Source organism: Hippocampus bargibanti, linkage group LG11, assembly GCF_051943395.1.
Source record: "Hippocampus bargibanti isolate YZ-2025 linkage group LG11, ASM5194339v1, whole genome shotgun sequence".
Classification (NCBI taxonomy): domain Eukaryota; kingdom Metazoa; phylum Chordata; class Actinopteri; order Syngnathiformes; family Syngnathidae; genus Hippocampus; species Hippocampus bargibanti.
In genome coordinates this window covers 13,188,851-13,204,418 of record NC_142744.1, presented here as the reverse complement: position 1 = coordinate 13,204,418, position 15,568 = coordinate 13,188,851, and the positions used below count along the sequence as shown (strand labels likewise).

The following is a 15,568-nucleotide window of genomic DNA, read 5'->3' as shown; positions in this document are numbered from 1 at the left end:
CAAGCCAAGTACGTACTATTATTTTATTTAACTTTTGTGTGTGTATATTCATATACAGTAAAGTCTCGTTATATCGATATTCTCGGGAGTTAGAAAAAATGTCGATATAACCGTACTGTCAATATATCCGTCCTGCGCCGAACTGCATTAACAAAATTTAATTTTAAGCAGATTCTTTACTTACAGACAGTGTAGGTGTAGGTGTTCAAATAGCTGACATGTTTCGACGACTACTTCCGCCTTGCATTAACAAAAGTCGCCAAAAGAGGGCATCCAAGCGCCATATAAGAAACGGAGCTGGCCATGACCTCGCCATGTTGTGCCTCTTTTTTTTTCGGGTGAGAGATGTTCCCCCAATGTTGCCTCAAAATGGCACATATAATTCTTTAATCGATTTCAAACATGTATGCTGTCCTCTTCAGAACTACAGTGTATTTGAATCATATTCATAACTGGATGTGTAACAAGAAAGCATATTATCCGAATCTGAAGCCATTAGATTCACAAGCAATGCAAGACGTCTTGTCGTGAAGTCATTTTTATTGGTGTTTTGCATTTGAATAAAAAGTGACATCGGTTGTCCTTTAATACACAGTATGGAATGTATGGTAATTTTCAAAATCATCACGCTTCAGCAGACAAAACAAGAAACATTGTTGCAAAAAACGATTGCATTCATATACAGTACAGTGGGCATGTACATAACACAACAGGGAAACTGCAACGCTTACATCTTACTGTATTATGTATGCAATTTAAAAAAAGTCATCAATCTTCTTCTGCTTCCCATTTTTACCTTTTAACACAAACACTTCAATCTCGTCTGCTACACACGAGCTAGCGTCTGAAAATGAAAATGGCTCCGCTACGCAGGAGCTGGTCACGTGACCAAGTCAACCAATGGCGCGACGATCGCGCCACCGATGGCGTGTATCGATATAAACATAGCAAAATGGCCGGCGGGAGATGAAAAAGAACACCGGAGTAACCGGATTATCGTAAAAACCACGAATCGTACTAAACGGAACTAATTATACATAAAAAGACGTGAAATGTGCACGGGAAATGAAAATAGTGTCGTAATAAGCAGTATTATCAACATAAACGACATCGATATAATGAGACTTTACTGTATCTTTTAACTCAATCATAGCCAGACGATGTGCAAAAATGTGTCCACTCCAGTACCAGGGTTTTTGTCATTTTCACTGAAATTCCAGGACCCACAGAATATTGAATTTCAGGATTACATAAACATTCGATTCAGCGTGAGAAACTTTAGACACTCTTCTTTCATTAGAAAAAGAGTTAATTCCTAAGTTATATGGGTCTGCAGTTATCTGTGCTTAAAATGAGGTTGGCTGTAATAAATACAATACCATACATACATATTGATTTATATCGCCCTTTAACAACAGCTGAAGCTGTAACAAAGCACTAACATGGAAAAAAGGCTAATGCTGCCCCTTTGTGAAAGGGAAAAACATTGCCAGAAGTCTGACCAGCGCTTTATCGGCACCCCTGCAGGAAAAACCAAAACCAGAACAAATTCGGGAATGGCGCTCCATGTCATGCTTTTCAATTCCCGAATAAATTCGTGAATGGCAATGAATGAGTTAATGTATAAATATCCATCCATCCATTTTCCGGTCTGCTTATGCTCACGTGGGTTGCAGGGTGTGCTAGAACCTATTCCAGCTGTCTTTGGGCAAGGTAAACCCTGAACTGGTTGTCAGCCAATCACAGGGCACACTTACACAACCAACAACCATTCACAATCACATGATGGAATGATCAATTAACCGTGCATGTTTTTGGTGTGTGTGAGGAAACCACAAGACCCATACAAAACCCACACAGGAAGGCCAGACCACAGTGTATTGAGTTCACTGTGGAGCGGACGTACGAACCATTCGTCCACCGTGCTGCCTTAAATATTTATCTTGTGAAATGCTCCTTTTTGGGACGCCTTCTCTCATAATTTCCTTAGTTGTACTTGTAAAACAATGAGCATACCGTAACATCTCCCTAATTAAATTTTCTTTTCCAAGCCTCTTTTCATCATTCCATTCCAGGTTAGACGGGTTAATCATTCTTTATGATGACTGACTGTACACTTTTAACCACCATGTTGGTCAACATTTTGAGGACCATGTTGCACCGCGATTGGTGACTTGGGACCGGTCGGTGTTTGGGCTTGTTGGACTGGTTTGATCTTGACAGCTTTTGTGTGTGGTTATCTGAGAAAGCCAAAGACTTTGAAACCAGAAAGACCAGTTCATGTTCTATGAATGAAGTGATGCGATTCCCATTAAAAAAAAAACGTGTTTTGTTTTTTTTGACTCTTTTTCCCATGCCATGTTTTTAGATATTGAAGGTACTCATAGAGATATTGCACAATGGTTCTTTATTTATTGATGTAATGCAGGAGTGTAAAACTGATTTTTTGTAGTGGGCCACTTTGGAGTTACGACTTCCCTCGGAGGAACGATGTAAAATCTCAACGTTATTGCTTGCCCATGACAGTTTGATATTTTGGTACAGAACTTAATAAGTATCATGACAGTTAACACACATGATTTGCTCCTGTGGGCCACATAATATGCCTTTGACGCATGTAATGTAATGGATTTAATTTCATTATTTTAAGTTCATATGACTACGTATATTGGTTTACAGGAAAATAATGTTACATACTAGCAGGAGATCTTGAATATCATTCTTGACAAAATATCATTTGTAGAAAATAAATGCACATAAAATATTTCATGCAGTATTGACTAAATTGTAATATTTGAATTTGAAGGCTGCTCTGGCTGGCATATTTTGACAAGAATTGACTCGAGGTCAATGTCTTGAAAGCTGAGTTCATCTTACTCACGTGAACAATTTCATTTCGATTACACTGATGCGTTTTTCTGTACGCAGCATCGGTGACCTTGGACAGGCAAATTTGCGCACATTGTCAAGTGTAATTAAACAACGGGCCGTCCTCATCATCTCGTCATTGTTGTCAGCATGATGACTGAACGCCTCTGCACTAATCTGTAGTAAAGCTGCCAAATACTGTATTCTCTCACGCTACAACTCCTTGTTAACTTTGTACCTGAATTAAGCTCTTTTTTTTCTGCTCAAATGGTTTCATATGCAAAGTAGGTGCTTTCGTGTGTGTTTCTTTATTTTTTTCCAATTAGCTTGGCACTGTGCCAGCGACGGAAGGTGCATGCATGAATATTCATTCAGAATGGAGGAAATGTTGTTGTGTTTTGTTAAGTGTGATATTTGGGAGCTTTTATTCAATCCTTATTACTTCCAAGAGAGTTCATTTAGCCGACTATAAACCGGCCTAGTCACGACAACGTCGCATGATACGCTGCTTGCTGCAATACCTTGTTGGACTCGGGCGAGTGAGTAAAAGGTAGACGATGAGTTGGTCGACGTATGGTTGTTCTCCTGATGTTGTCAGTGAGACACATTACACTCAACACGGTGCCTGTCACATTGTGTGGCACTGTGTCACATTGAACTCCGTTTGAGAAAATAACACCTTGATTGGACTTGAAGACCTCTGGATGTTTGTACATGGATGTCAGTGTCATGGAATTAGCAATGTTAAATAAAAAATGTGCATGGCATTCAGCTTTCTACTATGTGGCCATGTGCAGGGTATTTCCCAGACACCTACTCAAGCAAAAACATAACAGGAATCAACATTTGAATGAAAATCTTGGTTGACTTATTTGAACATTGTCCTTGTCGTCCGTGATTGGCCGCACACCGACCAGGTGTGACTAGTCCATTCTCCATGTCCTGGTTGTGTCACTTTATATAACTTGCAATCGCAAATCCTTTGTACAGGAGAAACCAGAGTGGCATGTGCTCGCTGCTAAGTCAATCACGTTGCATTATGTGTCTGCACCTGTCCAAATGATATCCCCTTGCATGCTTGTATAATCAAATATGCACACACACACATGCACATTTTTAAACATCACCACGTTACTAAGAGATGAATGCATACGCTCAGCTCAGACATGACTGATATCTTTCGAATGGTTTCAGCAGGTGTCAGTCACATAGTAGGAGAAGTCAATCTTAGGTGCTGAACTTAAAGGACAACCGACATCTCTGGACAAGTTGTGTCCATAATTCCTAAAATGTCTTCAAATGACGTCTACTGAGCGTATTTTACAAATATTCCACCACATATAGCTATATTTTACGTTTTAAGACTTGCGCTGAATATTCCTGAAGTCTTGTTTTTGAGTTGGTTACGAGTCCGTACGTTACGTCACTGAAGGAACGCCCCTGACCGAAAAAAGGACACATTGTAGCAGTCCTTCCATCACGTCAATGCATTTTGCTGTACTTTGGTCTGAAAACGTCATGTAGGACCAAAAATAGGCAGAAGAGGGCGACAAAGCTCCATGTAAGGAATTAATCACCCTGTGGAAACGGGCTGATTAATTCCCTACACGGCTTTGTCGCCATGTTCTGCCTTTTTTGGGTGCGACATTTCCCACCCCTGTTGTCCTATCATACTGCGTGTTTTGGGTATTTTAGATGCTATAAAACTTTTTCTGATGTCAGTTAGGAAACAAAAAAGTGACGTCGGTTGTCCTTTAACACCCCTTGTCCATCTTTCCACTTTTCACACTGCCTCTTAAGAATGAAAAATCACAAATGCAGAACAGGATGTTGAGAGAGATCCCCAATTTGCTTCCTTGGGAAGTTGTATCAAAGGTGTCATGACGGCTGTGTGTGAGAGATTACCGCAATGCCATCACAACATCTATCTTTCTTTGATACGACCGTCAGAAATCGTGAAACCTGCGGGTTGATCTTAAGCCAAATTCCATGTTGATTACCTTTCACACAGGATAACAACACTGTAAAGCTATGTGGGGTACTAATTCACACAAGACCACTATCTAGGAAAAGCTTACTTTGATGGATGAATGTGAAAGGAGACCATACAGACACTGTACAGCCTCTGTTTCCCATCTGATGACACCAGAGACTCCATAAAATTTGCTGGTTGACTTGGAATCCCTATTCTACCTAAGCCATGACATAGTTTGCTTTCCAAGTGTTGCCTTACATGTTTGGACAAGTGTAAGCATGTGCCCACCGTTTCGAAAGTATGTGTGTGCATGTTGTTTGCTCGACACTCTACTGTGATAAGCAGCCCAGTGGATATGTGTCACAGACAAATCAAAGAGGAAAGTAGGCAAAAACAAACGCAGATTCTCTAACAAAAGTTCAGCACTGACTTGACAGACTTCGTTGTCATTCTCCGTCCTAGAGGACCCTTCAGTCAACTTCAAGCTACGGTATAGAGCAGGGGTGGCCAACCAGTCAGAGACTAAGAGCCACATTTTTTACTATGTTACTGCAAAGAGCCACATCAAGATGGTGGTGCGTGAACACGGAGCGGCTCCACTCTCTCTGCCGTCAACTTGGCGTTTTTGTGTTTATTATGTTTGTTAAAGTCATTATAAGTGCCTTGCACGCTGGGTCCGATTGCACAGTAATTTCATCTGTGCTATATGCCATGCATATGAGCATATTCGACAATAACGCTGACTTTGATAAACATGGGCACACATGAACACTCCATCGCCCCATCCCTCACACACACAGACCTCTGCTCAGACAGATTTATTAGAAGTATCACCTTTTAAATACAAAATCAGCAAATATATTGGAAATTGACTCCGAGAGTACTAAAACCACAGGCAACAAAGAACAATGTATTTCCACACACAAACTCAGTAAAACCAAGTCCACAAAGTCCACAAACAAAAATGTAATAATTGACAATAGTTTGCATGTTGCTTAGTGGGACTTCTGGCATTTTTTGTCTTGAACAATCCTCATTAAATCTGCCTTGCATTCTGTTGTTGCCACTCGAAGCAATTCTTTGACATGAGTGTCAGTCAGAACCGATCGATGCTTTGATTTCACATGTTTCAGGGTAGAAAACACAGACTTGCAGACGTATGCTGACCCAAACATTGACAGTATTGTAAGCGCAGCCGGTTTGACATTGGGGTATTTTTCCATTGGCACGTGTTTCCAGAACTCAATGGTCCCTTCCCTTAAAGCAGGTTTCAATTGATCTTCCTCACAAAGATCGATCATCTCTAACTCAGCCGCAGCTTCATCTGTGACAGCGGGGCTTTCAAACAGTCCGTCTCCGCATTAAACGGGTCGACAAGGAACGTAGACCACAGAATCGGGTTCTCAACCAGTGTTGCATATCTGGCTCTGTGCTTATTGAGGGCGGCGCTGATGACTTGCCCGCTGGCTTTTAGCAGAGTGGAAAAATGTGTTAAATCTCCCTTTTCAATATGCGCCCTGAACAGCTTCAGTTTGATGACAAACGCAAACACACTTTGTACCAAGTCAGGCAGAATTTTTGACTTACCCTGCAGGGTAAGGTTCAGTTTGTCCAAGTGACACAGCATGTCGACCAAAAAAGCCAGATCCATAATCCACTCGTGGTCTGCTTTTCAGTCTGAGTTTTTAAAGTGACCAACTTGTGCTTGCGAAGTTCAGTCCCTTTGGGGAATTCTTGGTCGATGTTCGCGTGGAGTGAGCTGAAGTGGCGCTGAAGATTTGACGCTTTGAAATACGCCAATGATGCCTGACATATAAGGCAGAATGGCTTGCCCTTACGCTCAACAAAAAATATAAACTCTCCCACTCTGTTAAAAACGTCCTGTGTTCGTCTTCATATTTTTGTTTTGCTGTGCATTTTTTCCCTGCCATTTTGAGAGCGAACTTGACGCAAATTAATTGTTTACATCGTAAACAATTTGTGTCCAGTCTCTGATTGGTTGGCCACCCATGGTTTACGACATAAATGATTGATTTTCATCACACGCACATGCGTGTTAACGTCACATGGTCATCTTGATACCGTAATTTCACGACTATCAGGTGTACTTAAAAGTCTTCACGATTCTCAGGTGCCCTTAAAAGTCTTAAATTTTCTCCAAAATGTGCAGCGCGCGCTATGGTCACGAAATTGCGGTACATAGAGGATGAATGGCAGCGCCAGCGCCAAACTTTTTTTACGCTTGTCATGTGGACGCCCCTTACGAGTCGGCCCCTTAAGAGCCGCATGAAATCAGCCAAAGAGCCGCATGCGGCTCGGGAGCCGCGGGTTGGCCGGGCCTGGTCTAGAGTCTATCATATTAAGTCAGGGAATTTGGGAACAATCCAGCAGCCCCTGAAGCCAGTTTCTCTGAGGAGTGTGGAATTTGGTTGACATGTCTATCACGAGTAGACCAACAAAACTGTATCAAGAAGCCATGTGGGAAAATGAATTGAAAGTCTGCCATTTTGGTTCACATTGGCCATGTTGTTTGAGACCTACTGTATCTATTAGGGCTTTCTGAAAGCCAAACTTGCCTGAAAGATATATTTTTTAATTCTAAACAAGCCCCTGTTGCTAGTTTCACTTGGCCTTGTGAAATTTGGTATGGATGTCTTATATCAGTAGACCAACAAAAATGTCGGAAGAAGCAGTGCTGTAAAATGAACAGGAAGTGTCATTTAGTTTTTTTTAGATTTTTTAAAAACATATTGTATATTGTTTATATATTATTTATGAAGCCAGTTTTATAAAGCATGAAATTTGAAAGTTATGTTTACCATGAGTAGATGTAAAAAATAAAAAACAAGAAGCCATGCTGGAAAAGGACAGACTTCTATTTTTTCTTTTAAAACTACCGTATTTACCAATTTTGTTTTTCAGTTCCTGGTCTTTCTAAAATCAATTCCCTTTTTTTAAATTGACTTCCAAAAGTCAAATTTACATCGCAACATGAAATTTGGTCAGTGTGTCTTTCCTGAACAAACCCACAAAACAGTCCACAGAATACCGACCTGAAAAGACACAGTAAGTCCAAGATGTTTCTTAGGTTCATTTTGGCTTTGAGTTCCTTCAGAGACAAAATCCCCCAGGAGATTTTGTACATTCGCTTCTGACTTTGATCCTGCTCTTCTCAACAGATGGTTTTAGAAATTGTCCCCCATTGACCTTCCCTGAAGGCGACACTTTGTCATAGCGAGCACTGAAGTGAGGTGACCATGTTGAGCATCTCGCCACGCCTCGCCCAATCTTCCTGACCTCCATATTGATTAGCTCCTAGCAGCAAAGTCTGCCAATAACAGCTGCTGGCTAATACACAAACACCATTAACACAATCATGGAGGTCGCAGTGTCTCCATGCATTTTTAATGAGGCCTTAAATTACGGCACTCTCTCGACCCCTTTCACACTGAACTGATGCTAATCATGCTTGAGTATAAGAACTGAATTTAGCAACGGTATTTTGATCATTAGCTTTTCACTGCCAAACTGCTCACTGTGCCCCTTCCTCACTGAGCCGGACCCCAAATTAACTCTTTCAATGGCAGATGATGTGCAAAATGTGTCCGCTCCCATGCCAGGGTTTTTGTCATTGTCACTCAAATTGCAGGCCACAGAATATTGGTTTTAGGACTACATCAACATTCAATACAGTGTTTGACACCTGAGACTCTCTTCTTTCATCAGAAAAGAGTTAATTCCTAAATTATATGGGTCTGGAGTTATCTGAGCTTGAAATGGGGGCGGCCGTACAAAATACAATACAATACTTGCATATTGATTTATATAGCGCTTTATCAACAGCTGAAGCTGTGACAAAGCGCTAACATGGACAAAAGGCAAATGCTGCCCCCTCATGGAAGGGAAAACTTTGCCAGAGGTCTGACCAGCGCTTTTATGGCAACGAATGAGTTAACAATGGTTGTACACCACAGAACGAGCCTTATTTTACCTCTTTCATACTCACCCAGAGCTGGTGCCTAACTAAAGTCAAAATCTGTACTAGTTCATTGGAAAAACCTTCACTTTCTTACTGAGGTCAAGCCAAATTGTGTCTGTCCTGAGATAGTCCCTCCATGCCCCCAAATCACGGAAATAGCCACTTTGTATACCCTTTTCACTGACAAAAAGACGCAATTATCACAAGTTCTTTGACGTTTGACCACTTAGTGCTGTGTGTACGGCACACCCACAACAAATCCAAACAAAACAACTCTAGGGGCTCTTTCACCAGGTAAGTGTGTAGGGGTTGACAAGACGTGACCTAAGTGGAAACCCTCCTGTGTGTGATTTTGGCCGCGGAGGGGGTGGATTTGTTTGCAACCTCAATAGCAGGATGCGGTCTGGCGGTGGCGGTCGAAATGGGATCCTGTCGTCCCCGCGCTCTAAACAGTAGATTGAAGGGTTGGACTTCCCTTTTGACGCGCACCCCTGCATGTTAATCACGCGCTTGCTTGTTGCAGCGGAGTTAAGCGAGGCTTGATGGCAGTCATGCCAATGAGGAGTAGTCGGCGTGCAGTCTCCATGCATGAAGAGGTAAATCGTTTGAAATCATTGCTTGTTACAAAAAGGCGGCCTGACGCCGGCGTTGTTGATGACTTTGCGCCCTCGCTTGCGTCGGGTGTGAAGTCGCCCGCTGACTGTGCTGCAGCTTCCTCTCTCTTGTCACCGACTGTATAAGCCTCGGCAACCTTTTCGAATGGACTTGTTTGGAGTGGAGATGAACTGATCTGCAAGCACACACAAAAAAAGAGACTGACATATTTATTTTTTACTTGCTTGCTTAAACAAAAGGTTATATTTTTGATTGATCTCCGTGGATACTGTAATTGTGGCACTGGTTGAATGAAGGTGGTTTTTTTGCCACAATTTTTCAAAATAATTTGCCTTTAAAAAAAAGAATATTTTTTATGAATTAAATAGTTTAGTCATAACACATTTTGTGGAAATTTAATAACATGTTTTTGTTTACATTTTACATAAATTGAATGATTTAAAAATTGAATTTAAAAGAAACAAAACTCTGCTTTTTTTCCCAGTTAAAAATTCCATACATTGTAATTGCCTGTCTGGAGAAAAAGCAAAATAAAGTAAAACCAATCACCTTTTAACAATTCCTGACATCGCAATCATGTTACCTGGTGATGTTTTTGGTCTCTTTTTTTTCGTGTCAGTCATGAATATTCGAATCCTTGTGAAATAGAATTCATTGCTGTATTGTTTCGACTGATTTAGAGAAAATCTCACCTGACCTTAAGCGTGATGATGCAAGCTTTGCAAATGGTGTTAAAGGACAACCGACACCATTTGTTTCCTAACTGACATCAGAAAAACGTTTTATAGCATCTAAAATACCCAAAACACGCAGGCTGATATTTTTCATCAAATGCAAAACACCAACAAAAATGACTTAAGGTGTCCCAAAACTGCTTCAAAATGACCTCGGAAATGGCGAGTTTCAGAAGGTCCCGGCCCCTTGTTCGTGACGTTACGCCAGCATACTCCAGACACAAAACAATGGCCTCAGAGAGTTCAGATTCGGAGAAGATGCTTTCTTGTTACTCATCCAGTTATGAGTATGATTCAAATAGTTCTGAAGAGTAAAGCATAAATGTTTGCAATCGATTAAAGAAGTCCTTCCGTATCAATTCGAGCCGTCTGGACTCCAATGTAGCGTCCCAGAAAATGCACAAGATGGCGCACAAGCTCCTTTGGAAATGGGCTGATTTGTCTGCTGGGAATTTGTGTCCACTTCTATATGGTGTTACCGCAATTGGTAGTCTTTGTGCGACACACAACGATACACCATCGCCTTATTCTTGTGTTTTTCCTTCTTATTTCGTCATCAACACGGGTCAACATGATGTTTTCAGAACAAACAAAGTACCCAAAATGCATTGTGTGTCGCTTTCTCGGTCAGGGGCGTTGCAGACGTGACGTCACGGTAGGTATCGTCACCAACTCAAAAACAAGACTTCCTGAACATTCAGCGCGAGTCTTAAAATGTAAAATATAGCTATATGCGGTGGGATCTTTGTAAAATGTGCTCAGTAGAAGTCATTTGAAGTGATTTTACAAATTACGGACACAACTTGACCGGAGGTGTTGGTTGTCCTTTAAGCCTCCACATTGGGCCACGTTGGAGGTTCTGTTTCATGAGAGTATCTTTTCAGTTTTGTGGCCAATACGCGTTCCCCTTATCAGGATGCGGGCCCGTCTTTCCGTTTCGCTTCCTCATTTCTACCTGACGCGGCTTCTTGCTAACTTCCTTCCTCTGTTTTTCTCTCGTCACCTCACGAAACATACTCGCCGTCGCCTCCTTTCTGTGTCGCCATGACCCCCAAGCACATTTCTATGTCCACAAAAACTGTTTGTAGTGAGTACAGGGAGGTTCCCAGACTGCTCAAGTTAGTTGTTGGTATAACTTGTGGGCATTTATATGGGCATGTTATTTTATAAAAGGAATTGGTATGCTTTGAGTGAGATGACGTATTTTCTTCTTCATTCTACATTTAAAAAAATACAGATTGAGTTTTTCAAAATACAGTCTCAATTTAAAAGTGTTTTCATGTGTCCTCAGAACTTGCCATCGTCGATTCGCGGCCGGCCCGACTCACCCGTGTACAGCAACCTAGAGGAGCTGAAAATCACGCAGTCGGCGGCGCCCCCTCTCCCGGTTGGCGCTCCTCACCAGGTGCTGGGCGACTGGGAGTCATACAAGGACCCGCACGGCCGCCTCTTTTACTACAATCGCAGCACTCATGAAAGGACCTGGAAGCCGCCTCGAGCCCGGGATGCCAGCGGATCGCGTGGAGACAACAGCACGGGAGAAAGCAACGAGGTGAGGGAAAAACACCCCTTTCATGCATAGATTCATGGGAATGTGGCATTTATTTCAATGTATTTATTTATTGAAGACGGTAGCCACAGAGGGAACAAAAATCCCATACATGCATTTCTTTTCACAACAAAAGTGAATGTTAGATATTGAACTTCCCTCTGTGTTTTCAATACCTTAACACACAGCCAGCATCCAGCCTCTCTTACTTAATTCACATACTGTCTCTGAAGCAGGAGAATCTGTATGCTTCAATAGATTCCCCTTCTGCCATTTATACACCAAAAAGCCTCTTTGTTTAGGCTCTATTTCTCCGAGCAACATCTGTCCTGTTTTTACAGAAAAACAACTTGGGGATGAATGCTTTTAAGGCCGACGTGAAAGTGGCTAATGGGAGGTATTATGCTGTGTTACAACAACAGTGGCACCGCATTCGGGATTATTATATGAGTCCAAAGCTGGACTCAAAAAGTATCAGGCCCTTGCTGGTAATGCACGCGAAAGCAGCAACAGGAGCTTGTGATGGACCAAATGACATTAAATGGGAAAGCATAGCAAAAATGTTATTGCACATTTTTTCCCACAAACACACAACGCAAGACCGCCACTGACTGTGCTTGTTGACCGAAATAGCATTGCACACAATTGCATCTTGTCCGCATTGTTGCTTTCTGTCTCTACTTGCTGTGTGTCAATCTTTTGGGTCATTTGTCCGGAGTCCCAGACATGTCTCAAAAATGATATAAAGCCCACAAAATCATGTCCCGTGTGCATCGTCTGGCAGTGAATGAGTTAATACCTTGTTATAACTATTTAGCTTTTTTTAGTTCCAATGAATTAGCATTTTTTTGTGCATGTTCTACTTTCATTGTGGCCACAACGTAATATTTCGTACACATCTTTCATCTCTTTTGTGGTCACAGAATAGCAAATTGTGACCACATCTTTGCATATTTTCCTTGCAAATATTAGTCAACTTTACTTGGATCCTACCACAGTGATACCTCAGCTTACGAACGCTATAGCTTACGAACTTTTCGCCTTACGAACATTAAATTTGCGAGAATATAATCTTGGCATACAAACTTCTTTTCAGCAAACGAACCAAACCACACGGAGCGCCACGGTGGCTGGCGGACTAGTTTTCGGCAGAAGAACACCAAACCACACGGTCAAACAGCTCCACGGTGGCTTTTCATCACCCCTTTCCCTGAGTGCATACGTGGTTTGTTATCAAGTATACTTTTGTTATTATGGGACCGAAAAAGACCCCACCACAGGCTAGTGTTCAGCTGAAGAGGACACAAAACAAAATTATGGTCGAGCAGAAGAAGGAGATCATCAAGAAACACGAACGAGGTGTGCATTTTTGTGAGTTAGCGTCCCACTACCAGTATGGAGAGTCGACCATTGCTACGTGTGGCTAAGGGTGTTTCTTTGTTGTCTAAGCAACGATCTCGGGCAAGAGAAGAGGTTGAAAAACTTCTGTTGATTTGGATTAATGAAAAGCAGCTAGCAAGGGACATTGTGAGTGAGGGTATTAGCGCTGAGAAAGCACGGCAACATCACTCGGATATTATCAAGAGGCAACCTGGAAGTTTGTCATCCATTGACAACTACCATCACAAAGGTAAATAAAACGACTTTATTATACTGTACAGTTTATTTCTTTAATTAAAATACAATGGCACATTTATTATACATAAAATAAGGTGTATTTTGTGTGGTTTTAAGGCTTATTTAGTAGAAAAATATGTTTTGTGGGCACCTGGGAAGGGATTATTCTCATTTTTAATGGTTTGTTTGGCCTTACACACACTTTCTGGGAACCAATAAAGTTCGTAGACTGAGGTATCTCTGTATATGGATTCAATTGGCAGATATTTTGCATTTCAAGATAAATTGAGGGTTGATTATAATGTCATAATTTGCTGTTTTTAAGATATTTATCAAATCTCTAAAAAGCCATCCAACGCTCCACAAATATATATATTTTTTTCTGTAAATTCTGATCGGACCATTTATCATTAACTTTATTAATTAACTGATTTGCAGTGTCTTTCACAACTTGAAACACAATAAGGTGACTAAATGCAATAAAAACCCATTGTATTGTACCCAAGTATTAAGGATTTTTTTTCATTAAGGATGTACCTACCACAAATGCTCCCTTGCGTCGTCTGCTACAAGCCACGTGAACTCCTCTTTCCACGATGCTTTTAATAATGATACATTGATTTCTAAGCGCCTTTCAAAACTGTCAAGGACACTTTACAGTCACGGGATAATCTATGTTTACGTTTTGTAGCGTCATAAATTCTGTTAGCTTCTTTTGAATCTTTCTTGTGGGGCTGAGGTTCTGTGCATCTACTTTGGAAAATGATATGCAAATGCACGACCTTATAACGCTAGGGAAAGTCCGGATGCACGAAGCAGGCTTCTGATTGGCTGCCATGCCGAGTATACAAATTGACAAACGAACCGAAATTCCAAAATTTGCAAACCGAAACAAGAGTTCAAAATTTGAATAATTTATTGAGATTTCGAAATCTTCGTTCAAACATTTGCTTTATTGAATAATGCAAACGTTTGATTTGAAAAAAAAAAAAAAGTCTTTTTTTTTTTTCTGGTTGTCGGCCACCCGGGCAGAGACGTGGAAGGTGTATGCCCGATGTAAAAGTTGCACGCCCCGGGCAGGCATTTTTTTCAGACACTGCTGATTGCTTGTAAAATGTTGCCAATATTATTTATATTTCGTGGGAGTTAATCACAATTTAATTTACACATTATACCTTTTGTGGGCAGACAATATTTTTTTTCTGGACACATTTTATCTGACCCCCAGCCCGTATCTCATGTCTGTGCCTCTATACATGTGGGTGTATCATTCCTGGTGTCTTCCTCCTCTTTTGCTGAAAGGTGACTATTTTCCTCCCCATCCTCCTTTTCCCCCCTTTTCATTCCCCACGCTCAGAGCACTCCCCTGTCGCTCTCACCATCTTTCTTCCCCTTCCTATCGCTACCGCCGGGCCGCCTGGGGCCCCTGTGCTCGGAGGACGTGTGCTTCAGCGCTTACTCCAGCTTCTCCGACAGCCAGTACGGCTCACCGCCTTACGGGTGGTCGGAAGGGATGGACGAGTACGGCCACACGCTCTATGTCAGTGACTATACTAATGAGAAGGTACCTCTACTCCTTCCGTTGTCTTTGAGGCTTGGCTTGGCTTAGAAAGTGGTGGAAATTCGGCCTTCCCATAACAGCTGTTGGTTTTTCTTTCTGATTGTCCTTCTTTTGTGTGTACACCAACAGTGGCTAAAACACATAGATGAACAGGGTCGTCCATATTACTACAGCGCAGATGGCTCCAGATCCGAATGGGAGCTTCCAAAGGTAAAGATTTGCCAGGAAATGGCAAACGATATACAGACTTGACAAAATGCAACCTCTGAAGCCAGTTTTACTTTGAGACATGGTATTTGGTTGCTTGCCTATTGTGAATTGATTCATCAAAAATCTCAAAAAGCCACGCTGTGAAATAGTGGTCCCCAGCCACCTCATGTTTTGCATGTTTCCCTAGTCTAGGGGTGTCCAATGTTTTTGCAACGGGGGCCAAATATGGTGTGTTAAAAATGTAGGGGACCTTGACGGACGTTCTTTACATATTACAGCAATTTAATTTAAACAAATTTCAGCGAGCCATTCTGTGTTTCACATTTGATATTTTATTTTAATTTCAGCTATCTTAAGTCTGTGTTTTGGTTCATTTGAAACATGCATATCAAAATTGAATTGACAGTGAACATTTGAATTGAATACAGTGAACCCTCGTTTATCGCAGGAGATACGTTCC

At 41.4% G+C, this 15,568-nt stretch overlaps 1 protein-coding gene across 8 annotated transcripts in view; it reads left to right on the top strand.

Annotated features, from left to right (window-relative positions):
* Positions 1–15,568, top strand: part of LOC148891669 (rho GTPase-activating protein 12-like) — a 41,645-nt gene that overhangs the window by 12,863 nt on the left and 13,214 nt on the right. For 5 of the 8 annotated variants that reach the window (XM_089009203.1, XM_089009196.1, XM_089009198.1 and 2 more), the window contains exons 3-5: positions 11,463–11,723; positions 14,695–14,901; positions 15,028–15,108. In XM_089009203.1, coding sequence (XP_088865329.1) covers positions 11,463–11,723; positions 14,695–14,901; positions 15,028–15,108 — 549 coding nt within the window. The remainder of the gene's footprint in view (positions 1–11,462; positions 11,724–14,694; positions 14,902–15,027; positions 15,109–15,568) is intronic. The other 3 variants (XM_089009201.1, XM_089009202.1, XM_089009200.1) reach the window with 2 other exon arrangements.